General features: G+C 38.6%; 3 protein-coding genes across 3 annotated transcripts; 1 reads left to right on the top strand and 2 right to left on the bottom strand.

Annotated features, from left to right (window-relative positions):
- Positions 1–362: 362 nt before the first annotated feature.
- Positions 363–3,848, bottom strand: LOC309480415 (uncharacterized protein). Its single transcript, XM_082144837.1, has 5 exons — positions 3,708–3,848; positions 3,365–3,613; positions 2,723–2,894; positions 2,477–2,622; positions 363–2,169 (listed from the first exon to the last, which is right to left on the bottom strand). Exons 2-5 carry the CDS (start codon positions 3,543–3,545, stop codon positions 1,991–1,993), a joined length of 678 nt encoding a protein of 225 aa, XP_082000963.1. The 5' UTR covers positions 3,546–3,613; positions 3,708–3,848; the 3' UTR covers positions 363–1,990.
- Positions 3,700–9,242, bottom strand: LOC309506570 (uncharacterized protein; the record flags this gene model as incomplete). Its single annotated transcript, XM_082180413.1, has 7 exons — positions 7,222–9,242; positions 5,752–5,899; positions 5,448–5,541; positions 4,879–5,176; positions 4,165–4,342; positions 3,983–4,059; positions 3,700–3,888 (listed from the first exon to the last, which is right to left on the bottom strand). Exons 1-7 carry the CDS (start codon positions 7,516–7,518, stop codon positions 3,700–3,702), a joined length of 1,281 nt encoding a protein of 426 aa, XP_082036539.1. The 5' UTR covers positions 7,519–9,242.
- A 4,778-nt stretch (positions 9,243–14,020) lies between these two features.
- LOC309480393 (uncharacterized protein) lies at positions 14,021–19,861 on the top strand. Its single transcript, XM_082144832.1, has 3 exons — positions 14,021–14,678; positions 19,360–19,450; positions 19,729–19,861. The coding sequence occupies exons 1-2, from the start codon at positions 14,044–14,046 to the stop codon at positions 19,427–19,429; spliced, it is 705 nt and encodes a 234-aa protein (XP_082000958.1). The 5' UTR covers positions 14,021–14,043; the 3' UTR covers positions 19,430–19,450; positions 19,729–19,861.
- Positions 19,862–21,457: the final 1,596 nt, after the last annotated feature.

The raw sequence follows: 21,457 nt of genomic DNA, 5'->3' as shown, positions 1-21,457 counted from the left end.
TGTTTATTGTGTTCTAAACAGTGTGATGACATGGAAAAAAACTAAATTCAAAAAACTTTTTTTTTCTGGGTCTCAGGAGGATATAGAACACAATAATATTTACAAAAGTTCTTGCAATAAGTACAATTTGAAGAAACAAACACCTGCAATTTAAACGTTGCTTTATTTTTTTTAAAACATGCAAACTTAAATAATTTTTTTTTTAAACATTGTACATCCTACTTACAGTGAATACAGGCACTTATCATATCAGTGCTTTGTGAGTTGGTGCTGGGGACATCTTGGACACAAGATCAGGGTGGTCATTCCTGCATGTGTGGTGCTGCGTATCCGCCGTGAGTTCCCCGATTCAGATGGAGGATATACAGTTGTGTTCAAAATAATAGCAGTGTGTTTAAAAAAGTGAGTAAAGCTCAAAATCCTAATAATAACTTTTATTTCAATACACAAAAATGCATTGGGAACACTGCACATTCTATTCAAGATCAAAACATGAAGAAAAATTTATCAAATTTGTTATTACTTTATAGAAAGTGAAGAAAAGGGAATATTAGGCTGTTCAAAAAAATAGCAGTGTCTGCATTTTTCTTTACAAAGTCAAACATTTACTGTGTAAAATGAAAAATGCTTGAAGATTTAGCTTTCTTGTGAATCACTGAACTAATATTTAGTTGTATAACCACGGTTTCTGAGAACTGCTTCACATCTGTGTTGCATGGAGTCGACCAACTTCTGGCACCTGTGAACAGGTATTCCAGCCCAGGACGATTGCACTACAGACCACAGTTCCTCTGCATTTCTTGGTTTTGCCTCAAAAACAGCATTTTTGATGTCACCCCACAGGTTTTCTATTGGATTAAGGTCCGGGGATTGGGCTGGCCACTCCATAACGTTAATCTTGTTGGTCTGGAACCAAGATGTTGCTCGCTTACTGGTGTGTTTTGGGTCGTTGTCTTGTTGAAACACCCATTTCAAGGGCATTTCCTCTTCGGCATAAGGCAACATGACCTCTTTAAGTATTTTGATGTACTCAAACTGATCCATGATCCGTGGTATACGATAAATAGGCCCAACACCATGGTATGAGAAACATCCCCATATCATGATGCTTGTGCCACCATGCTTCACAGTCTTCACAGTGTACTGTGGCTTGAATTCAGTGTTTGGGGGTCGTCTGACAAACTGTCTGCGGCCCCTAGACCCAAAAAGAACAATCTTGCTTTCATCAGTCCACAAAATATTGCGCCATTTCTCTTTAGGCCAAATTGTATCCTCTTTAGCACATGTCGTTTTTTCAACAATGGGACTTTGCGGGGGCTTCTTGCCGATAGCTTGGCTTCACATAGGCGTCTTCTAATTGTTGCAGTACTCACGGGTAACTTTAGATCTTCTTTGATCACCCTGGAGCTGATCATTGGCTGAGTCTTTGCCATTTTGGCTATTCTTCGATCCATTCGAACGGTAGTTTTCCGTTTTCTTCCACGTCTTTCTGGTTTTGGTTGCCATTTTAAAGCATTTGATATCATTTTAGCTGAGCAGCCTATCATTTTCTGCACTTCTTTATAAGTTTTCCCCTCTCCAATCAACTTTTTAATCAAAGTACGCTGTTCTTCTGAACAATGTTTGGAACGGCCCATTTTATTCAGATCTTCAGAGAGAAATGCACTATAACCACCATGTACAGTCCAGTACTGCCTTCGTCCTTAAATAAGGGCCACTTATTGACGCTAGTTTTTTCACAGAATGATTAACCTCACTAATTGAACTCCACACTGCTATTATTTTGAACACACCCCTTTCAATTAATGATTCAATTATACAGAATTAGCAGCATACATGTCATGACTGTTGGGTCTGTTGTTTTTCTATTACTCTACTACACCTACTAGTAAATTATTTGCCATGTAGAAATATAATTTCTACCAAAAACAGTGATTGATCTGGTTAGTGATGTTGGACTGCTACTATTTTGAACACAACTGTACAGGCTTCAGGGTCCCGCTCGATTGAAGCGTGACACATAGCGGGCTACAACGTCTTCCTTTGCTGGTGCTTCAAACTGAGAGCAGAGTGAGTCTGGCACAGGTATCTGCTTGAGCTGACTGACAAAAGGTTCTGGGTCAGGAAACACCACATCAAAAACCAGGTGCATCAGCTCATCCACATAGTCTGAAGGCAAGAACAGACATTCTTTGGATTAATAAACAAAACAGCCCATTTTTAAATTGTCATCAACATTCACTTTTAATTATTTTTTTATTTTTTTAATACAGCATCACATGTATATGTAAATGTTATGTTCACAGATTAAGGTCAGATAGGTTTCAAAAGTCTGTTTATATGGTGTTGTACAAGTCCAAATAATTGTAATTATACATCTGCATTTTATATTGTAATTTATCACATTATTTTTATATATATATATTGTCTATGTTTGATCAGTGTGCAATAATAAATAATTCATAAGTTAACTTACTGAATGTCGGCTCTTCTTTCAGTGGCTTTACTGTACATGTCCCTTTTCTTCCTTTTGGCCAGTAAAGTTTGAATGAAGGTTTCCCATCAGCCTGCCTTTGTGGACGGTCAGCGTTCTCATTATAGTGCATCGCTGACAGGTAGAGTCTTTGGAAAGAGAAATTCACAAATGTCGTCACTGTGTATTACGGATGTTGGGGCTCGATATTGAACATTTTCACAAACATTAAGACCCATTATTATTTACCTGCATAGCATTCCCAAGAATGGAAATGCCACACTTTTTGGAACAAATCGAATGACCACTGAGTGAAAAGCCTCCAGCGATGACGTTTGGTGATGGGGGCTTAGCTTTGACACGTCTTTCAGGACTCTCTTGCTTGTAAACAGCTTCTCCAACTTATAATGAACTGGTGTTCCTAATAGTTTGATGAAAAAAAAATATTGGACAACAACTTTATGCAACTTTTTGATTGTGACCTACTTGATGAATATAAAACAATGGTTATAGGTTAAGCTGTGTTCATACTTAGAAACCAATACAGTATAATACCTACGTACAGTTTTTACAATTCAAAATTCACTCGTTTTTATTTTACAACACCACATATGGAAAATTATGTGGTTTTTAATTTATTATTGTTGTTTGTAAAAACAGGACTCCACCAGAAGCTATTTTTAGCTTATAAGAATGGGGATCACATACAAAATACATATATATTTTAAATATAATTGCTGCTTATAATAGAATGAAATATGATGAATTTAATTATCTTTTAGAATTATAGATATTCTATTGCATTTTAATCAGGTATCTGTTTTATCGAATTCATAAAATTACAATATTTTGTAGGCCATTTGGATTTGTGTGTTACCAGAATAAAATGACCTGCTTCAAACCATTTCTCCTTGTCCGTCGACACACGTGGAGCATGACGACAGACTGGGTACAGGGGGTCATCGTGGTTATGGATGTCCTGTAGGTGGTTTATCACAGACAACCACTTGGCGATCCTCTCTGGCCCAGAGGTCGATGAAGCCGCAATCCAGTAGATCTGGTTCTTTATCATCGGCAATCATTTTTTCACCTTTTCACAGTCCTTTGTTTTAGAAATAGCCGTCAATTTTTTGCCCATACCTACAAAAACATTGAAAATATAAAATAATGGCCAGGGCAATTAAACATAGGTCAACAATTGCCATAATGAATGAAATAAGTAAATGTCAAACACCTTTCTCAAAGTGCCAGACATCATAGTACTGAGTTATTTTGGCATCAGTGAGGAATTTCTGGATCTGGGGGAGCCGATCCGATACGATGCAGTCCAACTTAATTCCAGACTCTGTGATGACTGCAAGGCTCCTCTTCAAACCTTCCTTTTCCATGTTAACGCTGCCTCCAACCTCGTTGCTCTATTAAGAAATATGTATATGAGTGGATTACATTTAATACATTAAGGCTAATACAGCAAAGGCATCTCATAATTTATGTGATTTAGTCAGTTACCTGGACTAGCTGGATGTTGATGACTGTGTTTTTGTTCAAGTCCATCATGGTGTAGCTTCCAAACTTTGCACTATGTCCTGAACACATAATTGTATAAATGTTATTGATGAAAATAATGCAAAAAAAAGTGCATTAATCCACTATTTTCCTGTATTAAGATTTTCAAAAATAAAAACAATTGCCTGGTGAATCAGCCCTCATATCGCCACCAAGAATAGCACTCCCGTCTGTACTCAGCTGTTGCAAGACGGCTGCCTGATCATTCTTCCACTTGTGAAGCACAGCGGGCTCGATGAAGTTGCGGCAATGTCTTCGGAACTGTCTGTAGCTGTGCATCTGCAACTGCATGGCCTTGAAGACCTGTCATGAAAAAAAAAAAAAAATCACATTTAATGGGTATACATGTTGATAAACATATTTTATTAACATTGCATATGTAGAAGAAAATTGTGGTGAGTCTAAATCTTATACCAAGCAGTGTTGCTATTTGGGTTTTACATGAAAAGACAAAAATCCAGAAATGGTGGTGTATCCCTTTAAACAAACTTCCTTTTGACAGGGCTGACTCAACTTTAGTCCACCAGGCAGACAATCCCACAGACTTTTGAAGTGTTGCTGCTATATAACAGTAAATACAAAATGATTTGGTCATGAGGAGACTACTGGAGAGCTTCGGAAAGACCAATTGAAACCAAATAAGGCGTGTTGCTGCTGTTAATAACCAAATATATAAAGGATAGTGTGCGTTGAGGACTAAGGGGGTATTAATCACTGCACTATGCAACATCAAGTAGATGAGCCCCCAACCTCAGCCATTTAATGAAGAGCATTCCATTACCACAATTAATGGTTTTTGAAGCTATGATAACAATATTAGACAAACTCCTTGGACATACCTTCTGTATATTGAAGAAAGAAGCACCAGACACGTAGATGGCTGTAGAAAGCTGTAAATTTCCCGCTGGTGTGGAGTTTCCAATAACTGGCTGACTCTTCCACCGTCGTTGGTACTGGCAATGTGGACATCTCTGCCAAACTTCCATGAATGTACCTCTCAGTCTTGTCTTGACCTCACAAACTTTTGTACACACTGGGCACTTCTCAAAAAGCTCCATGAGGCATTCTTCAAAGACCAACAGCTTTCTCATTTTGGGAATGGCCGATGACTGTTCAGGAAGGGGAATGGTGTCTTCCCTACATTGACAAAAGTGAAAACAGTCACATGCAAGTACAATGTATAAATGCAGGTTTAGATATATAGGTCCAAGTCAATTGAAAAGGGAATACCAAACATTAAAAATTTTAGCAGTTCTTAGCATACAGACAAATGTCCCTGGTTTATAATCAAATACATCAGTACTCACATAAGGATTAACATGATATATAATTAAAAACAGTTAGTGAAATAGGACAAAAACATGTTGAATAGTAATCAGGCAATTTTTCTTAAATCAGAATAACTTACAATGTTTCCATTGACTGACTAAACACATTAACTGAATTTGCGGGGTTATACGTGGAGTCATCTGCTTCTGGTGCCACAAAAGAGGAGCTAGCCTCTGCAGTACTGGCCTCATCTTCATCCACCTCCATGAGACGAGGCCTCTTTATACGTGGCTTTATTGGTGTTGAGGACCATGGATAGACAGGATGTAATGTAGATGGTGATGTGCAGATGCCTACATCAGTAGTGGTCTTGACTTTTGTCTGGGTTCCTTTTATGCAGAGAAACAGATAGACATGACAACACAATCAAAAAGTCTACATACCTTCACTTCGGAAGTGTGGTTGCAAAGTTTTAAAAGACAGTTGCGTTCCAGTTGATGCCAGCACCACGGGTTCAGTCTGGCAGCCAACATCTCTAACGTTTGATGAAACGACAGTACTGGTACCAGACACTGCATGAGATGTGCTAGCCTAATAATGGCATAATGAAATAATAAAAAAAACAATTACAATAAAAAAAAAATAAAAAAAAATATGAGTGTAATTATTAGGGCTGGGCGATATGGACCAAAAGTCATATCTCGATATATTTAGGCTGAATATCGATATACGAAATATATCCCGATATTTTTTTCAGCAAACTGAGAGCAAATGTTCAGTCAAAGCCAAATATGACATGTTAAAAGTAGTTTTATTGAAACCAGCTATTTCAGTGAACAGTTGCAAAATCAAATGAATAAATAATAAACAGGTTTCTTCACCTTAGGGCTGCATGATTATGACAAAAATCATAATTGCCCATATTGTTATTTGCGATTGATTAATTATGATCATCATTTACATTGAATATATATATAAACACATTTTGTGTAAACATGTTATAACTTGCCTATATACACACACATATATACATACATTTCCCCTTTACTTAACATGAATTGTAAGAATATGACTAATAGTAAAGACTAGTACTAATAAATAAACATTAGGCCTATGCTAAAGCTATTAAATAGCAGTCCCAAACTAGTTTTTGTTAATACAATGTTGGTATGAGCCACTACAGTCATTTAAAAATACAAAAAATAACACAAAGAAAAATAGTGGCATTTGGGGGTTAACATGGAAACAACAGTTACCATGGCATGGTGAATACACAATACTAACAAGTACTGTTAATGAAACATGGAAACTGCTCCTGTTGAATATAATGAAAATCATACCTGCTTTACTTTTATTTCGTGTAATTTTCAACGTAACGGCGTTGCATGCTCGTAGTTTCTTTTGCCCTTGATCAGTGAGGCGATACAGCGCGCGGGCGCCTCCGCATTTACGCGTGTATTGAGTGTGCGCTCCGAGCACAGGATAACGGCTGACAGGACAAGAAAGTCAGTTTTTCTCAAGTGAAAGACTTTATTTCAGCGTACACTAATGTCACTGTCTGGTAGTTCCTATTGTACTGGGGTTTCTGAAGTAGTCATAATTCATCTCTCATAACATAACATGCTCTAAACACGCACGCAGAGTGGAAAAGGAAGAGCGGAGGCGCGGGGAGCAGAGCGCAAATTTGAACTATATCGATGCGATATGGTCTAGCAAACAGTTTTAGCCACTGACCATGGACTCCTGTACCATCACTACTGTTGTGTAAAACAAAGTGGAAAGATGTGGATAGCATTCGTAGAGTCCATTCACCGTGTTTATCTCGAAGCTAACGTTACATACAATAGCCGCATTAGCAGTTAGCTGATGTTTGTTAACGTACACACAGTAGAGCAATAAAAACACAGTCTTACCGTTTCAATTTCAGGCAGGTCTCTGATGGTGGGGATGGCACCTTTTCCCAAACGGAGCTTCGAGGCCAACTTCGCCTGATATTGTCCCAAATTACTAAATGAATCCTGTGTAAAATGTTTAGCGCAGACACCAAACGTTAGGCCAGTTGAAAGGGTTGTTGGGACAGCGTCATTAAAAATGAATTTCATCCACTGATCCCTGATAGTTTCGTCCGTTTTGGGTAGAGAAAACACATTAGAATGCTGTTTATGGCAGTCAACCACAGAGCAACGCAGATGTGCACTTGGTTTCTCCATCTTTCTTTGCCGAATGAATATGAGGGGGAGAGGGGTAGGGCGTGGCTTCCTGCTGCGCTGTCCATATATGGCATATCCTCCACCGTCGTGACGTCAAGCCAGGGTAGAAATCAAAATCTCGTATTTGAGTGCGCGTGCACGTGGGATATTTTACAAACCCTGAGGTAAACAAACGCTTCACTTTTAAATATCGGCTTCCCGGCCAGTGTATAATCGTTAGGCAATCATAACATACATTGATTCTCGTGGAAAAATGCAAAATGTGGGTCATGACACCTTTAAGAGTTGTATGATCATTGTCAGTTTCTGTACATATGAATATGTAACATGTAAATGATGGAATTACTTTATTGCAATTAATAGTTATTATAAAGTCAAACTATATTTAGATTCACATATTAGGCCTATGTGTTGTAGTTATTTGCCTGGGGCCGTATTCACAAAGCATTTTATCTTACCACTAGGAGTACTCCTAAATCGCACTAAAAGATTTTAGCTAGGAGTTTTCTCTTAAAAGTTATTCACAACGTCTTTCAGACCTACTCTTAGTAAAGAAAAATGACAACTCCTAAACTAAGAGCGAGTCTTCGTTGCTATGGATGACTTCATTACTCATGCACGAGCTTGACTGAAGTGACCAGCTTGATTGGCTGATGATTGTAACGCGGTAATGATTCCAAACACCTCCCCTACGATGATGAGTGACAGGTGAGAGGTCTGAGAATGCGTGCGCTTCACAAGTAGTGCGAAGGACGGAAAATGATGAATAACTGAATAAATAGCCTAAATGAATAAAGAGTAAGGCAAAACAAATAGCCTAGTAGCCTAATGAAACATATGGATTGATGCAGTATCTTTGCAACATTATTTAATTAATCTGTCACTATATGCCTCTGCCTACATTTGCAAAGAGAAGAACATTTTAATTTGATTCACAATCAAACGTTACAATTAGTTTACATGCAATGAATGAGTAGCCTAGTTTTGGTTGTTGTTGGTGGCGTTATTGCATCCCTAGTTATGCCTACAATGCAAAATTGTTCCCTCGCGATCGGAAGCTCCTGTAGCCGCCGCATACGCATTTCAAAACATCGCGACGTGAAATACCACAAAAAGCGGTTTGTGAATAGGTCTTGTAAGACTGAAAATACTGGTTGAGGCCTGCATGAAGCAAAAGGCCCTGATGGCTAATTAACATTCGACCTCCCCCACACAGCCTGACTTCCTCTCACACACTACTAAGAACAACTCATACAAGAACATGGTTTAATGTGAATGTTTATCATTGACTGTTATGTTTTTGGTGTCATTTGAAATGTCTCAAAGTGAGTGGTACAGATATCTCATATCCAGATAGATAAAATAAAAGGAAATAAGGTTTATAGAAGTTTAGAGAAAACTGGTCCAGATAATGCCATCCCCCTTTTGTTGAATAAGAAGCCATTTTGAGGGTGGTCTCCCCCATCCCCCATGTTACCTGGTCAAGGGGATAAAGGAAGGTGTGCTCCGGCCGGGTCTCTGGGCTCTTCTTTGCTGGACAGGAATGGAATAGGTGGTCTCTCTCTCTCTCTCTCTCTCTCTCTCTCTCTCTCTCTCTCTCTCTCTCTCTCTCTCTCTCTCTCTCTCTCTCTCTCTCTGGTACAAGCTGGGTAAGATTATTTGGTGTAACCAATGTATAACCATGTTCTAGATATTTGAATTGATTGTGGAATTAATCTCTGATATCTGAAATATTAAATTGTTACATTTGGTTATTCTAACTGATTTTGACATTGTTCATTTAATGGTTAAAGGAATAGTCAAACATTCGCTCACTTTTAGTGAGGCACAGATATTATTAAAACCTTTCATTTATGGAGTCAATACATATAATCAATGTATTACAAATCTAACCAACCAATACTTTGCATGAGTGAGGACAGAACACATGATACCTTCCCCGTGTATTGGCGAACCGGCAGATTGGACCAATATAGCGGGCCTTAGAGTCTTAGTGAGTTAGGAGTCCTCGACTTCTTTTAAGCTATCCCAGGCTTAGGTGCTACTTTTAGGGCTAAAATGCTTCGTGAATTACTCTTAGTCAAAAAAATTAGGAGTCCTAAAGTTACGAGTGACACGCCCATTATTTTTAGGAGTTGCTCCTAAATTCGCCAGTTAGGAGCTACTTTTAGCCTTAAAATTCTTTGTGAATACGGCCCCTGAAGAGGTTCATAAAGAGAGGTTATTTAATTATTTTGTTTTATTATTGATGATTTATGTTATATTGTAAGATATCTTTCAATATAGCAGTTTTACAGGCTTTTATCATGTATCCTGACTCAAATAATGTGTTTCTAACAGCAAACACTCAGAATAAAGTGAGATGATCTGCTGATGATCCTGAATGGCTTGTTGAATGAGTGTTGATAGTCTGAGGCTCATCAATATTAACAGATCTGCTGAAAACACTCTTTATTTCATGACAATAGTTCCGGTTTTCACCTCATTTATTATGCTGATGTCTTCAGATCTCCTGTAAATTGACACTTAAAGCTCATTTCATTGGTGTCAGCAGACTGAGGGTATTTGTTGCCTACTATATGTAGCTTTAAGAAATTCTAGTATGGTAGTCTCAGCAAAAGCGAATAACAGAGGGATTTATTTGTTCTGTAAGAAGGAACTGTCTCCTATTCTCTCTATTATGAACTTAGTATAAGGGTCCTCCAGGCTACTAATGAACATGTGGTAGGAAAGCCAGAAACTGACCATATATGACCTTGTTATTCAATGTATCTTATTCAAATATGATGTAAAGTATACACATCTTATTGGTTAACTCTCTGTATCTCCCCTCATATTATTGCTATATCTTCTGAGCAGAGGTGGACAGTAACAAAGTACATTTACTTAAGTACACTTTTTGAGTATCTGTACTTTACTTGAGTATTATGTTTTCTGGAAACTTTTTACTTTAACTTCTACATTTGAAAGACAAATGTCTTACTTTTTACTTCACTACAATTCTGTCAGGTCCTTGAGTAGAAAGTAGTAATGTCAGACAGGGGATGATTTTGGTTACAGGGACCCGCAGGGGTTGCATTTTTGCAGGGGTTGCATTGTGACTGGAAATGAAAGTCGAATTGACGTCAGAGACCGACTGATGTTGGTTTCTGACGTCAACCCGATTTTCGTTTTCAACCACAATACAACGTCTGTCTAACGTTGGAGATTAATGTCAATCTGCCGTTGGATTCTGACATTAATCTGATTTTCATTTTCAACGTTGGGTTTGGTCTCCTAAATGCAAATTTTGTCATTGTTTTGGTGCACACTAGCTTATAGATAACAGTAAGGCTAACATACTAAAAGCCAAAACTCTTTAAATAGGGCACTATTTGAGGGAACAGACATTTGTGTGTCCGAAACAATTGTGGACGTTATTGAGTGATTTATTCAATCTCACATTCAATCCCACTACTGGAACTGTGTTCTAGAAATAAATTTGATATTGATATGAGGGTAGGCAGGCATAGATTCAGAGGTAAGTGTAAGTGTGCAAGTATTACACACAACAATGCAACAATAATAAAACAATGCATTGAAAGTTACTTTTAATAATTAAGTACTTTTAAAAACAAGTACTCCTGGGCCCGTATTCATAAAGAATCTTAATGCAAAGAGTAGCTCCTAGTGACAAAATTCTAAGAAAATTCTTAGAAATGTGGCCGTTTACTCTTAAAATTAAAGAAAAAATCCTAGTAAAGAAAAAAGTAATTCAGAAAGCATCTTAACCCTTAAAAGAGGTCTTAAGGTCAAAATTGTTAGGAGCACGGACGAGGACTTTTAAGAGGCTTAAGAGTTTCTTTAGCAGAGGAGAAAATGGCAGAAAGACGAAGAGGGAGAAGAAATGTGTTGCAGACAATGGATGACAGTGAGATAATAAGACGCTATAGATTAGATCGTGCAGGGATCATGTTTGTGACTGATCTTATTAGAGACACGCTAATATCTCCGACACAGCACAGAAATGCCATAGCGGCAGAAATGAAAGTAATCACTACGTTACGATATTTGGCAACTGGGAAAATTCCATGTTTGATACATTAAAACCAACATTCAAACCACCACTTAAATAGACATGCCAGCAATCAGTGTAATTGGAAAGAGTGGAACAATTTTTATCATTCTAAGCCAATCAAATACCTTATAGGAAATTAACAGCATGGTAAATAAAATAAAAAGGATTTATATACACATATATAATGTGTGTGTGTGTGTGTGAGAACGGTCAAATAGGAAAAATTACGCATGTAATTTCAAAGTGAAGGCTTAGAATAGACCTTATACTTAAAATCACATTTTTTTTTCCTTCTTGGACAACCAACCAATCACAGTCGTCAAAAGATTGTGTCATACATAGCAACGGGGTCAACCCCGCCTCCTTACTAAGATTAACGTTTTTGGCTTTTCCTTACTCAGAGTTGCTCTCAGATCGGTCCCGAATCGCTTTTAAGCTAAGACTCCTACGTAAAAGTTTTTAAGCTAAATTAAGAGTTTTCTGAGAGGATTCTTAGAATCTTTATGAATACGGGCCCTGTACTTTTACTTAAGTAAAAATCGGTCTTTACAACTTTTACTTGTACCAGAGTAATATTTGACCAGTAGTATCTGTACTTTCACTCAAGTAAGGAAGTTGTGTACGTTGTCCACCTCTGCTTCTGAGACAAAGATGCTAATAAACTTGAGAGATACCTTTTCTCCCTCAGCGCTGGGTTTGGCATTGTTCGTTCAATCTAACAGTAGCCTATGTTTATTTCTGTTTATGCTTTCAACTGTTTTTCTTACCATTATTTATATTTGGAAGAATTTACATTATTATATTCTGATGTCCATGAGCATAAAAACAAACTCAGTAACTTATATATTTTTGATTTTGGCAGATAAACTCTTCACACTACATTTACATCATCACTGAAGCTCCTCCCACTGTAATCACATCATCACTGAAGCTCCTCCCACTACGATCACATCATCAGTGAAGCTCCTCCCACTGTAATTCTTCAATAAATGCTGTAAATTCCCATCAGCTACAAGTGAAGACGAGCATCAGAGCATCAGGAAGAGCTGAAATCTGCAAAGACTGAGTTTATTAAAGAGGACAGAGAGAACATGAGTGATCCAGAACCCTGCAGAATGAAACACACTGAAGATCCTGAAGAACAAAGAGGTTGGTGTTTATTCTTCATTCATTCATGATGCTGAAGAACATTCATGTTAGAAACCAGTGTTTCAAGCACTTCATCACATTTAGATAAACAGTTCAACTATGAAACGGTACAGAATGTTCTGGGTTTATTTTCAACAAATGGTCAGTAAAGGGAGGTTTGAGACATTTGTATATTGATTGTCAAGACTTACATTTATTTTATATCTGGTTCCCAAGTAGCAACAACGTTACCAGAATTTTTGTTATTTTCAACATAGTTTACAAATATATATATTTTTAGGAATAGTCTGTAAACACCAAGTTACTGATAAAGATGTATTTGTCAAGTTATTCATAGTTATAGAGATTCTTCTTAGAGTAACTTTGGTAACAGGGTTGATGAATACAATCAATGCTACAGTTTGTGTAAAAACTGAGACAATGGATTGAGATTATTTTCTTGTCTTCCCATCATGCAGTAGAAAGTGCCCAGATGATGTCACTTCCTGTGTGTTTTAAGAAATCCTTTAAAAGGAGGAAAATCATGTCAGGAGTAACAGGGTTGAGTGAAACATGTAGGACACAGATAATGCTAATACAAATAATTACTTTAAAAATAGTTAAAGCCGCAGCCACTCTACACTTATCACTTTGTGATATTTCTACAGACGATGCAACGGCCGTGAAATGACGTCACATTCTGCGGCAGCTTTTTTACAAACAAATATATATATAACGTATAACAAATAATAATCATTCAAAATTTAAACAATAAACAATCCACTCTACAGACACTGCAACGGCCTTGAAATGACGGAAATAAATTTAACATAACAAATAATAATATTTTTTCTTTCCTGTCAGACCCGATGGAAGAGAGTGAGGAGAGTGAAGAACTGAGTGAAGTGGAGGAGGAACATCATGTCAAACCTGGAGGAAAACCTTTGAGTCGCTCAAAGACTAAAAATAAATTTTTAAAGAAAAGAAGAGCCAAGAAATCTTTCACCTGCACTCAGTGCGGAAAGAGTTTCACAACCAAACGAGATCTTGAGCTTCACATGAGGATCCACACCGGAGAAAAGCCGTTCACATGTGATCAGTGTGGAAAGAGTTTCAGTCAATTATCATCCCTTAATGTTCACATGATGATCCACACTGGAGAGAAGCCGTTCTCATGTGATCAATGCAGCAAAACATTTCTTAGGTCATCAGACCTGAAGACACACCTGACAGTTCATATGAAGGAGAAGCCGCATTCATGTTCTGTGTGTGGAAAGAGTTTTTCACTGCTGCACAATTTACATGGACATGAGAAAACTCACACTGGTGTGAGAGAGTACATGTGCTTTGAGTGTGAGAAGACTTTTATTACAGCGTACAATTTAAAACAGCACCAGAGAATTCACACTGGAGAAAAACCTTACAAGTGTTCACACTGTGACAAGAGATTCAGTCAGTCTTCATCTCTGAAAATACATGAGAGGATCCACACTGGAGAGAAGCCGCACACGTGTGATCAGTGTGGAAAGAGTTTTGCTTTAAAAAGTCACCTGAAGCGACACATGAGAGTTCACACTGGAGAGAAGCCGTTCACATGTGATCAATGTGGAAAGAGATTCAGTCGATCTTCACACCTTAATCTTCACATGATGATCCACACTGGAGAGAAGCCGTTCTCATGTGATCAATGTGGCAAAACATTTCTTAGGTCATTAGACCTGAAGACACACCTGACAGTTCATACGAAGGAGAAGCCGCATTCATGTTCTGTGTGTGGAAAGAGTTTTTCACTGCTGCAATCTTTACATAAACATGAGAAAATACACACTGGTGTGAGAGAGTACATGTGCTTTGAGTGTGAGAAGCCGCACACGTGTGATCAGTGCGGGACGAGTTTCTCTTTTAAAACTCACCTTAATCTACACATGAAGATCCATCCAGTGGAGAAACCACATCACCTCAGTCTGAGATCACGGTAAGTAGTTTATTTTCATGTGCTGAGAAACAAAGTCTCTTCTGTGTAAGTCGTACAAAACCTTTCTTTTTAGCAAACTTTGTGCACACAAAACAATGTTGTCAATGCTCTAGTTCATATGTAGAGCCCCTGGTGATACTTCAAGCACAGTTTCATGTTGTTTCGAGCCTCCTTAGTGTTTTAAAAATAGTGATTTTGATGCTCTCGTTGTTGTGCCCCATTCACTCCCATTCAAAAGGCATTTTGACCGAAAACGAAAATACGGTCAAACTTAAAAGTGGAGTTTCCATTCTAATTATGCTTTTGCACGAATGTTTGACTCGGGTAGATTAACAAAAAGAGCCTTGGTTCGATTTTGGCGAGAGTTACCCTTTAAGAGTCGCTGTCTGTTTGTCAAGTGCGGAAATGTCACCTTGTAGAATGGCTGGTAAATGTAGCACATGCTTGTATTATGAAATGTTTAGCGTAATTGTTTTCATCTGATGTGCATTTTCTACGAGGCCAATAATCTATAAAAGCACAAACCTACAGCAAAATGGCTGAACCAAAAAAAACAAAGAAACTAATTTTTTCAAAAAGAGGAGATTAATGTCATTTTAGAGGAGCTGGAGCTATACAAACATATTTTTTTCAGCAGGTTTAAGGGCAGTCATACAAATAAACAAAAACAAAAAATCGGGGAGGATATCGCTACAAAACTGACTTCAACTAGGGGCATTAAAAGATCAGGGAAGGAGGTCAGGAAGAAGTGGCAGGACTGTGCCAGCCTTGCTAAAAGGAAAAGGGCACTGCAGAGGACAGCATTTAATAAAACAGGTACTGGGCCCAATGAGTCCCCCCTTCTCACAGCAGAGGAAGAATAGGCCAGTACTTGGCACAAGTGCTTCAGATGGCATTTGTGGTGGTTTCATGAGTTCACATCTACATATAATTATTATGGTAAAGGTTAATGCGGATTTGGCGTGCTGTCCGGGTGGAGGGCTTCGAGCTTGGATTTTCTGCCCGAACCTAGAGTACTCGCCCCGTTGGTAAGAGTAGATGGAACTAGAAGTGAGGAGATGGGGTGGAGGTGGGATGCTGATTAACTAAGCCAATTAACAGAGGTGGGTTAATTAACAAAGGTGGGATCACACCTGATCAGCTAATCAAGTCCTTTAGATTTATTTGAAAACTGCAGGTGTGTGTGTGTGTGTGTGTGTGTTGAAGCTGTGGCCCTCCAGGAACTGAGTTAGACACCTGTGCCTTAGAGTTTCACTAGAGAAGATTCCAGAATGCATTAGAAGATACATAGTCATGGAGTAGCCATGACGGAGTAACCAGACAGACGAGTGACCATGTAGACGAGCAGACGAAAGAACCCAACTGAAGATCAGAAGGGGTTAAACTGCTTCATTCAACCCATCTAACTACTTTCGCCTCACTTTTCTTTCTCTTACCTAGTTTTTTTTTTCTTTTCCGTTGAGAGTCTCGGTCCTAAGTAAGTTTTGCTGTAAGGTCTCGGTCAACAATTTGACTGCAAAGCCCGCTTCCAACTTCAACGCCAGCAGCCATATCACCCTGTAGCCCAAGACTGGTTGCCCACTGAAGATAAGTACGGTTGAGCCTGAATAGTTCCTGGATGGGAGACTCCTAAGAAAACCAGGTTGCTGCTGGAAGAGGTGTTAGTGAGGCCAGCAGGGGGCGCTCTCTCTCTCTCTCTCTCTCTCTCTCTCTCTCTCTCTCTCTCTCTCTCTCTCTCTCTCTCCACTAAAGCTGGTGTGTGGTGAGTGCACTGGCGCTGTTGTACTGTGGCTGCCGTGAGGAGAGATCTCTGATATGATTGTGAAGCGCTTTGGGTGTACAGTAGTACATATGAAAGCGCTATATAAATGCCTCATTCATTCATTCAAAGACTTTCCATGTGATTGACTGCTCAAGACATCAATCCAGATGTCTTTGTCATCAAGACATCAATCCAGGTTAGACCGCCAGCCAATCAGTGAACCCGAACGCAGACAGAGGAAAACCCCTTTGAGTAAAGGAACACAACAAACGCTAGTAGCCTCCAGACTCTTAGCTGAACTGGTGCCTTGATATAAAACTTAATAACCCACCTAAGGAACTATAGATGGGTTAAATTAATGATTGTTGGTTCATTCAGGTCATGTCTTATAAGTGCATATATTTAGCCTGACGTCGTCATAGACTCATATTCTGACTAGAATCTGAGTCTGAGACTGCTCCACTGGGCTGTGATTATGGGGCGTGTTTCAACCGAACCAGGAAAGAAAATGAAAATAAGTGACGCATGTTCTTCGTTCATCTTTACAATCGACAAATGCTTTGATCGCCGTTCTCTGTTCCTCTTTTAAAATGAATGTGCTGTCGATTTCTTGTAATGGACGCGATGGCGGAATCTACACCTGAATTCTCCAGCGGCAGCCATCTTTGTTGTTAACGAATTCAACCCAAGTGCTCTTTGTGACGTGGATGAATACGTTACTGTTGATCATCTGTCCATCATCGTATAAAAAACGCCCTGACAATTTGATCGGTCCGAACAGCTCTGGTTCGAGCATAGTTGCTCCACAACGGATCAAGCCCAGACCAAACTTCCCGACCTCAAATGTTGCGGGCGGGGCTAAGTTCGGCTAGCATATTTTGCTAGAAACTTGGCATTTCATCATCTCACTCTTAAAACTCATTCTTTCCTCACTTTCCAGGGCTCCTGACTAACTTTTTTCACTAGGAGCACAGTGGCCCCCAACTGAAAATTTTAGGGGCACAACCAGAAAATCTAGGGACGCACACTGTAAATCAGGGTTCACCAATCTCGGTCCTGGAGGGCCGCTGTCCTGCAGAGTTTAGCTCCAACCAGCTCTAACACACCTGTTTGAAAGTTTCTAGTATGCCTAGTGAGACCTTGATTAGCTGGTTCAGGTGTGTTTAATTGGGGTTGGAGCTAAACTCTGCAGGACAGCGGCCCTCCAGGACCGAGATTGGTGAACCCTGCTGTAAATCAACATGCTAACCAAATCTACTAATTTCCACTGTATTACTAATAAATAATTTGATAATAGATGCAGAAATTACAGTGTGCTGTTTCAAATTCAGTGTCACATTTTATTGTGCACTTTTGAAGATGCAACAACAAGGTAAACTGACAGCACCATCGCTGTCATGACAGTACACATATTAAACAAATATACCATACATTCAGAATAAAAAAAGTGCTTAGTAACAATGTGCTTAGTAACCTTTCGGTCATTTCACAGTTACAAACAATACTTAAATGTATGTAAATATTAGGGGCACTGGCTAATAACATTCCACTATAACAAGTAGGCCAAAACAACTTGAGCCTTTACTCACTCCCCCTTAGAGCAGATCCTCCTGTGTTCCACTAGGAGGCTCAGAAGGCCAGCCCTTGTAATTTGGCCTCCTAGACCTTTTACCCTGACTGAACCATGTTTGTACAGCTTCCTTGGCATCAAACTCTTGTAAACTAGGTCCCTCCATGCTAATTCGAATCAAGTCCTCCACAGTGTCTACATGCAGGGACATCAGATTTAATCCTCTTCTGAGAAGAAAATCCACCTTTCACATATAGCAGAGGAGACTGGGAGGACCAGTGTGATGTGCACAAGATGTAGGATGTTCTACAAAGAATGGATCATTAGTGTAGTGTATTTAATCAAAAAGTAATAATTACTAAATTAACAAGGATATGATCATAATGGGGTACCTTGTAATCAAAGCAGAATGGCAACTTAGTTACCATCATCCCCCATAAGGCATGGTAAGACTTGTCCATGTAGTTCCTAAAGATGAATGTCTTCATGGATTGCCTTCATGGCAAATATACTGGTTGCACATGTAAATGTAAAATGTAATGTAACAATGTACATGGATGTAAAATTCAGTCACGCACTCTCAAATTTTAGTCGCAAAATGCGACCATTTGTCGCAGTCTGGAGCCCTGCTTTCTTTCTTTCTGCAACTCGTATGAATGTGTGTGTGTGTGTGTGTGTGTGTGTGTGTGTGTTAGATATTAGTTCTATGTAATAGAATATCAAGTCTTGTTTGTATTTCAAAGAGAAGTGTTCTTGTGTTATGTGCTAGGAATTTCATGTCTTAAACTGCTGATCTAAGTTACCTTGCTCATAAATAGTGTTTTCACTAGTTTGGATATTTATATCCGCTGCAGAGCTGATAGTTACGGCCTTAAATTATTTAATAATTCACTTTGAGCTCAATTGACCTGTTTGACCCTTACACCCTTTCAGGGAGTGCTTAATAAACTGGTAAAATTTATATCCGTAAAACAACTCTGATGTAATAAACGACTCTGACTCTGACTGTAATAAAGTGGGCATTACTGTCGTGATCAGTAACGTTAGGCCTATCACTCCGGAGACTGTAAGCTGGATCACGGTCAGTTGGTACAGATCCATTCTCGAGTAATAACGAGAGTAACGAAACACTGGCGGACTGTGTTTAGCTCACTCAGGGCGGGTCTACGCTAAAACTGCAGTGTCCGTCAAACACCATGTAAAAGTGAATTTTGCATAACAGGTGCCCTTTAAGTCACATGATCAATGTCACTATTTTTTTAACATGTGATTAGCCTAGTTCAGCATCTGAAATATTAATTATTCCTATCGCATCATGTCTGTTAGAAATTAAACTTGTTTGTTTTTAGCAGAACTCACAGAAAGCATCTGGAAGGAGTGGACAGAGAGAACGCCAGTGATCCAGAATCTGCAGAATGAAACACACTGAAGAACAAAGAGGTCGGTGTTTATTCTTGATTCCTCATTCATTCACCATGATGAAGAACATGCTGATGCTCACCAGATTTACATTGTTTCATGACCAAACTAGTGATGTATTACACATCATCTTCATGACATTAAAATAGATCATAATCGTGCACAGCAGTTGTTGACCAGATTTGATGGGATTAAAATGTCTATTGAACTCATCAGTGATATTGACTTTGAGCTTCACTTTTCATGTCACATTTGTCTCTCATTTGAAATCTCACTTGATTTAATGTTTATTTTAGTAGACCTGATGGACGTGAACAAGAAAGGAATAACAGAAGCCAAAAAATCTGTCTCCTGCCCTCAGTGTAAAAACACGCTTCACATGGAAAAGTCTGAAGGTTCACATGAGAGTTCTGCCTTCTCATTCTGAAGAAGAGCACCGAAAAATACACCGGAAAGAAACTGTGAAATGTGATCAATGCGGGAAGAGTTTCATTTAAAGAAAAGACCATTTAACTGTGATCACAGTGTGGTAAACAATTTCATTGGGCATCAGTCCTGAAGAAACACCTGAAGATTCACACAAAGGAGAAGATTCATCCTTAATATTACAGCAGAAAAGACACGGCGGTGTGTGTTTCAGTGCAGAAGGCCTTTACTACAGAAGATGAACTGAAAGACCACCATAAAATTCACACTGGAGAAGAAGGCCATTACACTTTTAAGAGAGATGTGAATCTGATATTAATTTTTAACTCGTTCTTCATTGTTTTTCATCAGAACATCTAGTTTCTCTTCCACTTCTACTCTTCCATGCAAACGCAAGATATACTTTCATGTATCTTTGAAACTGGACACTTTTCTTCTCTTCTTCTCTTGAGATGCTTCGGCTCTTATAAGTCAGTAAAGAGAGAGATCTGTCTCATTCACTTTTACTTAATGTTTGTATTTGCTATATAATGATTGATTAAACTCTTTACTCATTTAATCAACATCTCATTGTAATTGTCCATTTTCTTATTTTCTGCTGATTCTGCTTGAATTAGTTATTTTAGTTCTGAAAGTAATCCTGATATTATTGCTTTTTGAGCTTTCCATGTTTTCCTTTTCTCAATAGAGCTTTTAAATGCCTAATAAATTATATTTCACTGCACACATGACTGACATTGATTGAGATTGCTGTCTGTCTACATTATTAACAGTTTCATATCCAGTATCATATATACATTTCAAAGAGTTTGTTCTAGTCAGTCTGAAGTTCATTCACACCATGAGAATAAACAAAAGAGGCAGGTCTTGATATTTGCATTGCTCAAAATTAGCTTTTCTACAGGTTAATTCTGGTTCAGATTTTTACTTGCCCTGCAATAATCTTCACTGGCCCATCACAAAAAGTCTTTTAATAAATATAAAGACAAGTAAACAGTGCAAGTAAAAAGAACAAAGATCAGGTCTGGGGCCCCTGGGCTTGAGGTTATGTTTGGGCCCTACATATGCTGCAAATTACCTTAACTATAACTATATCTTTATAAAGTCAAGTCACCTTCATTTATATAGCGCTTTATATAGGATTGTTTCAGAGCAGCTTTACAGTGATAATAGAAATTAGCGTAACAGTGAAGTTGCGAAGATCATTAGTCATTAACTTAGGGGGCGCTAACACGACACCGTTCTAACAGAAAACCCTTAACGCGCTCCGGCCGCCCATCCGCACAAAAAGTGCCTAGTGTCTCCAGAACGCACTCCCTAAAATAAGTTTGAAGGTGCAAACGATTATCCGTTTTCTCTGCGCAAACCTCAAAAACGCAAACCTGCGAAAACGCAGACGGCGCCAAATGCGCATCACGTGTTCGGTCGATAGGTATGCGTGTTTGAATATATATGTGTGCGCAGGCGTGTAGTCCTTCACAAATCAACCCTCAACAAATTACTTGTTAGGCCTTAAAAATGTATAATTCAGAAATTTTTGTCGTGTCTGCATAGCCACGTTAACCGGAATTATCCCGACAATGTTTTATCTGTATAGAGGTA

This window comes from Leuciscus leuciscus (genome assembly GCF_965113295.1).
Source record: "Leuciscus leuciscus genome assembly, chromosome: 1".
Classification (NCBI taxonomy): Eukaryota; Metazoa; Chordata; class Actinopteri; order Cypriniformes; family Leuciscidae; genus Leuciscus; species Leuciscus leuciscus.
This window is presented reverse-complemented; position numbering and strand designations above follow the sequence as displayed.

Bases quoted from the DNA above. Each gene is read 5' to 3' on its own strand.
- LOC309480393 (XM_082144832.1), top strand. From the start codon at position 14,044: ATGTGCTTTGAGTGTGAGAAGACTTTTATTACAGCGTACAATTTAAAA. The intron at 14,679-19,359 runs GTAAGTAGTTTA...GTTTGTTTTTAG, and splicing joins CACCTCAGTCTGAGATCACG to CAGAACTCACAGAAAGCATC.
- LOC309480415 (XM_082144837.1), bottom strand. From the start codon at position 3,545: ATGATAAAGAACCAGATCTACTGGATTGCGGCTTCATCGACCTCTGGG. The intron at 2,623-2,722 runs GTAAATAATAAT...CTCTTTCCAAAG, and splicing joins TTCTTGGGAATGCTATGCAG to ACTCTACCTGTCAGCGATGC. The intron at 2,170-2,476 runs GTAAGTTAACTT...TCTTGCCTTCAG, and splicing joins GAAAGAAGAGCCGACATTCA to ACTATGTGGATGAGCTGATG.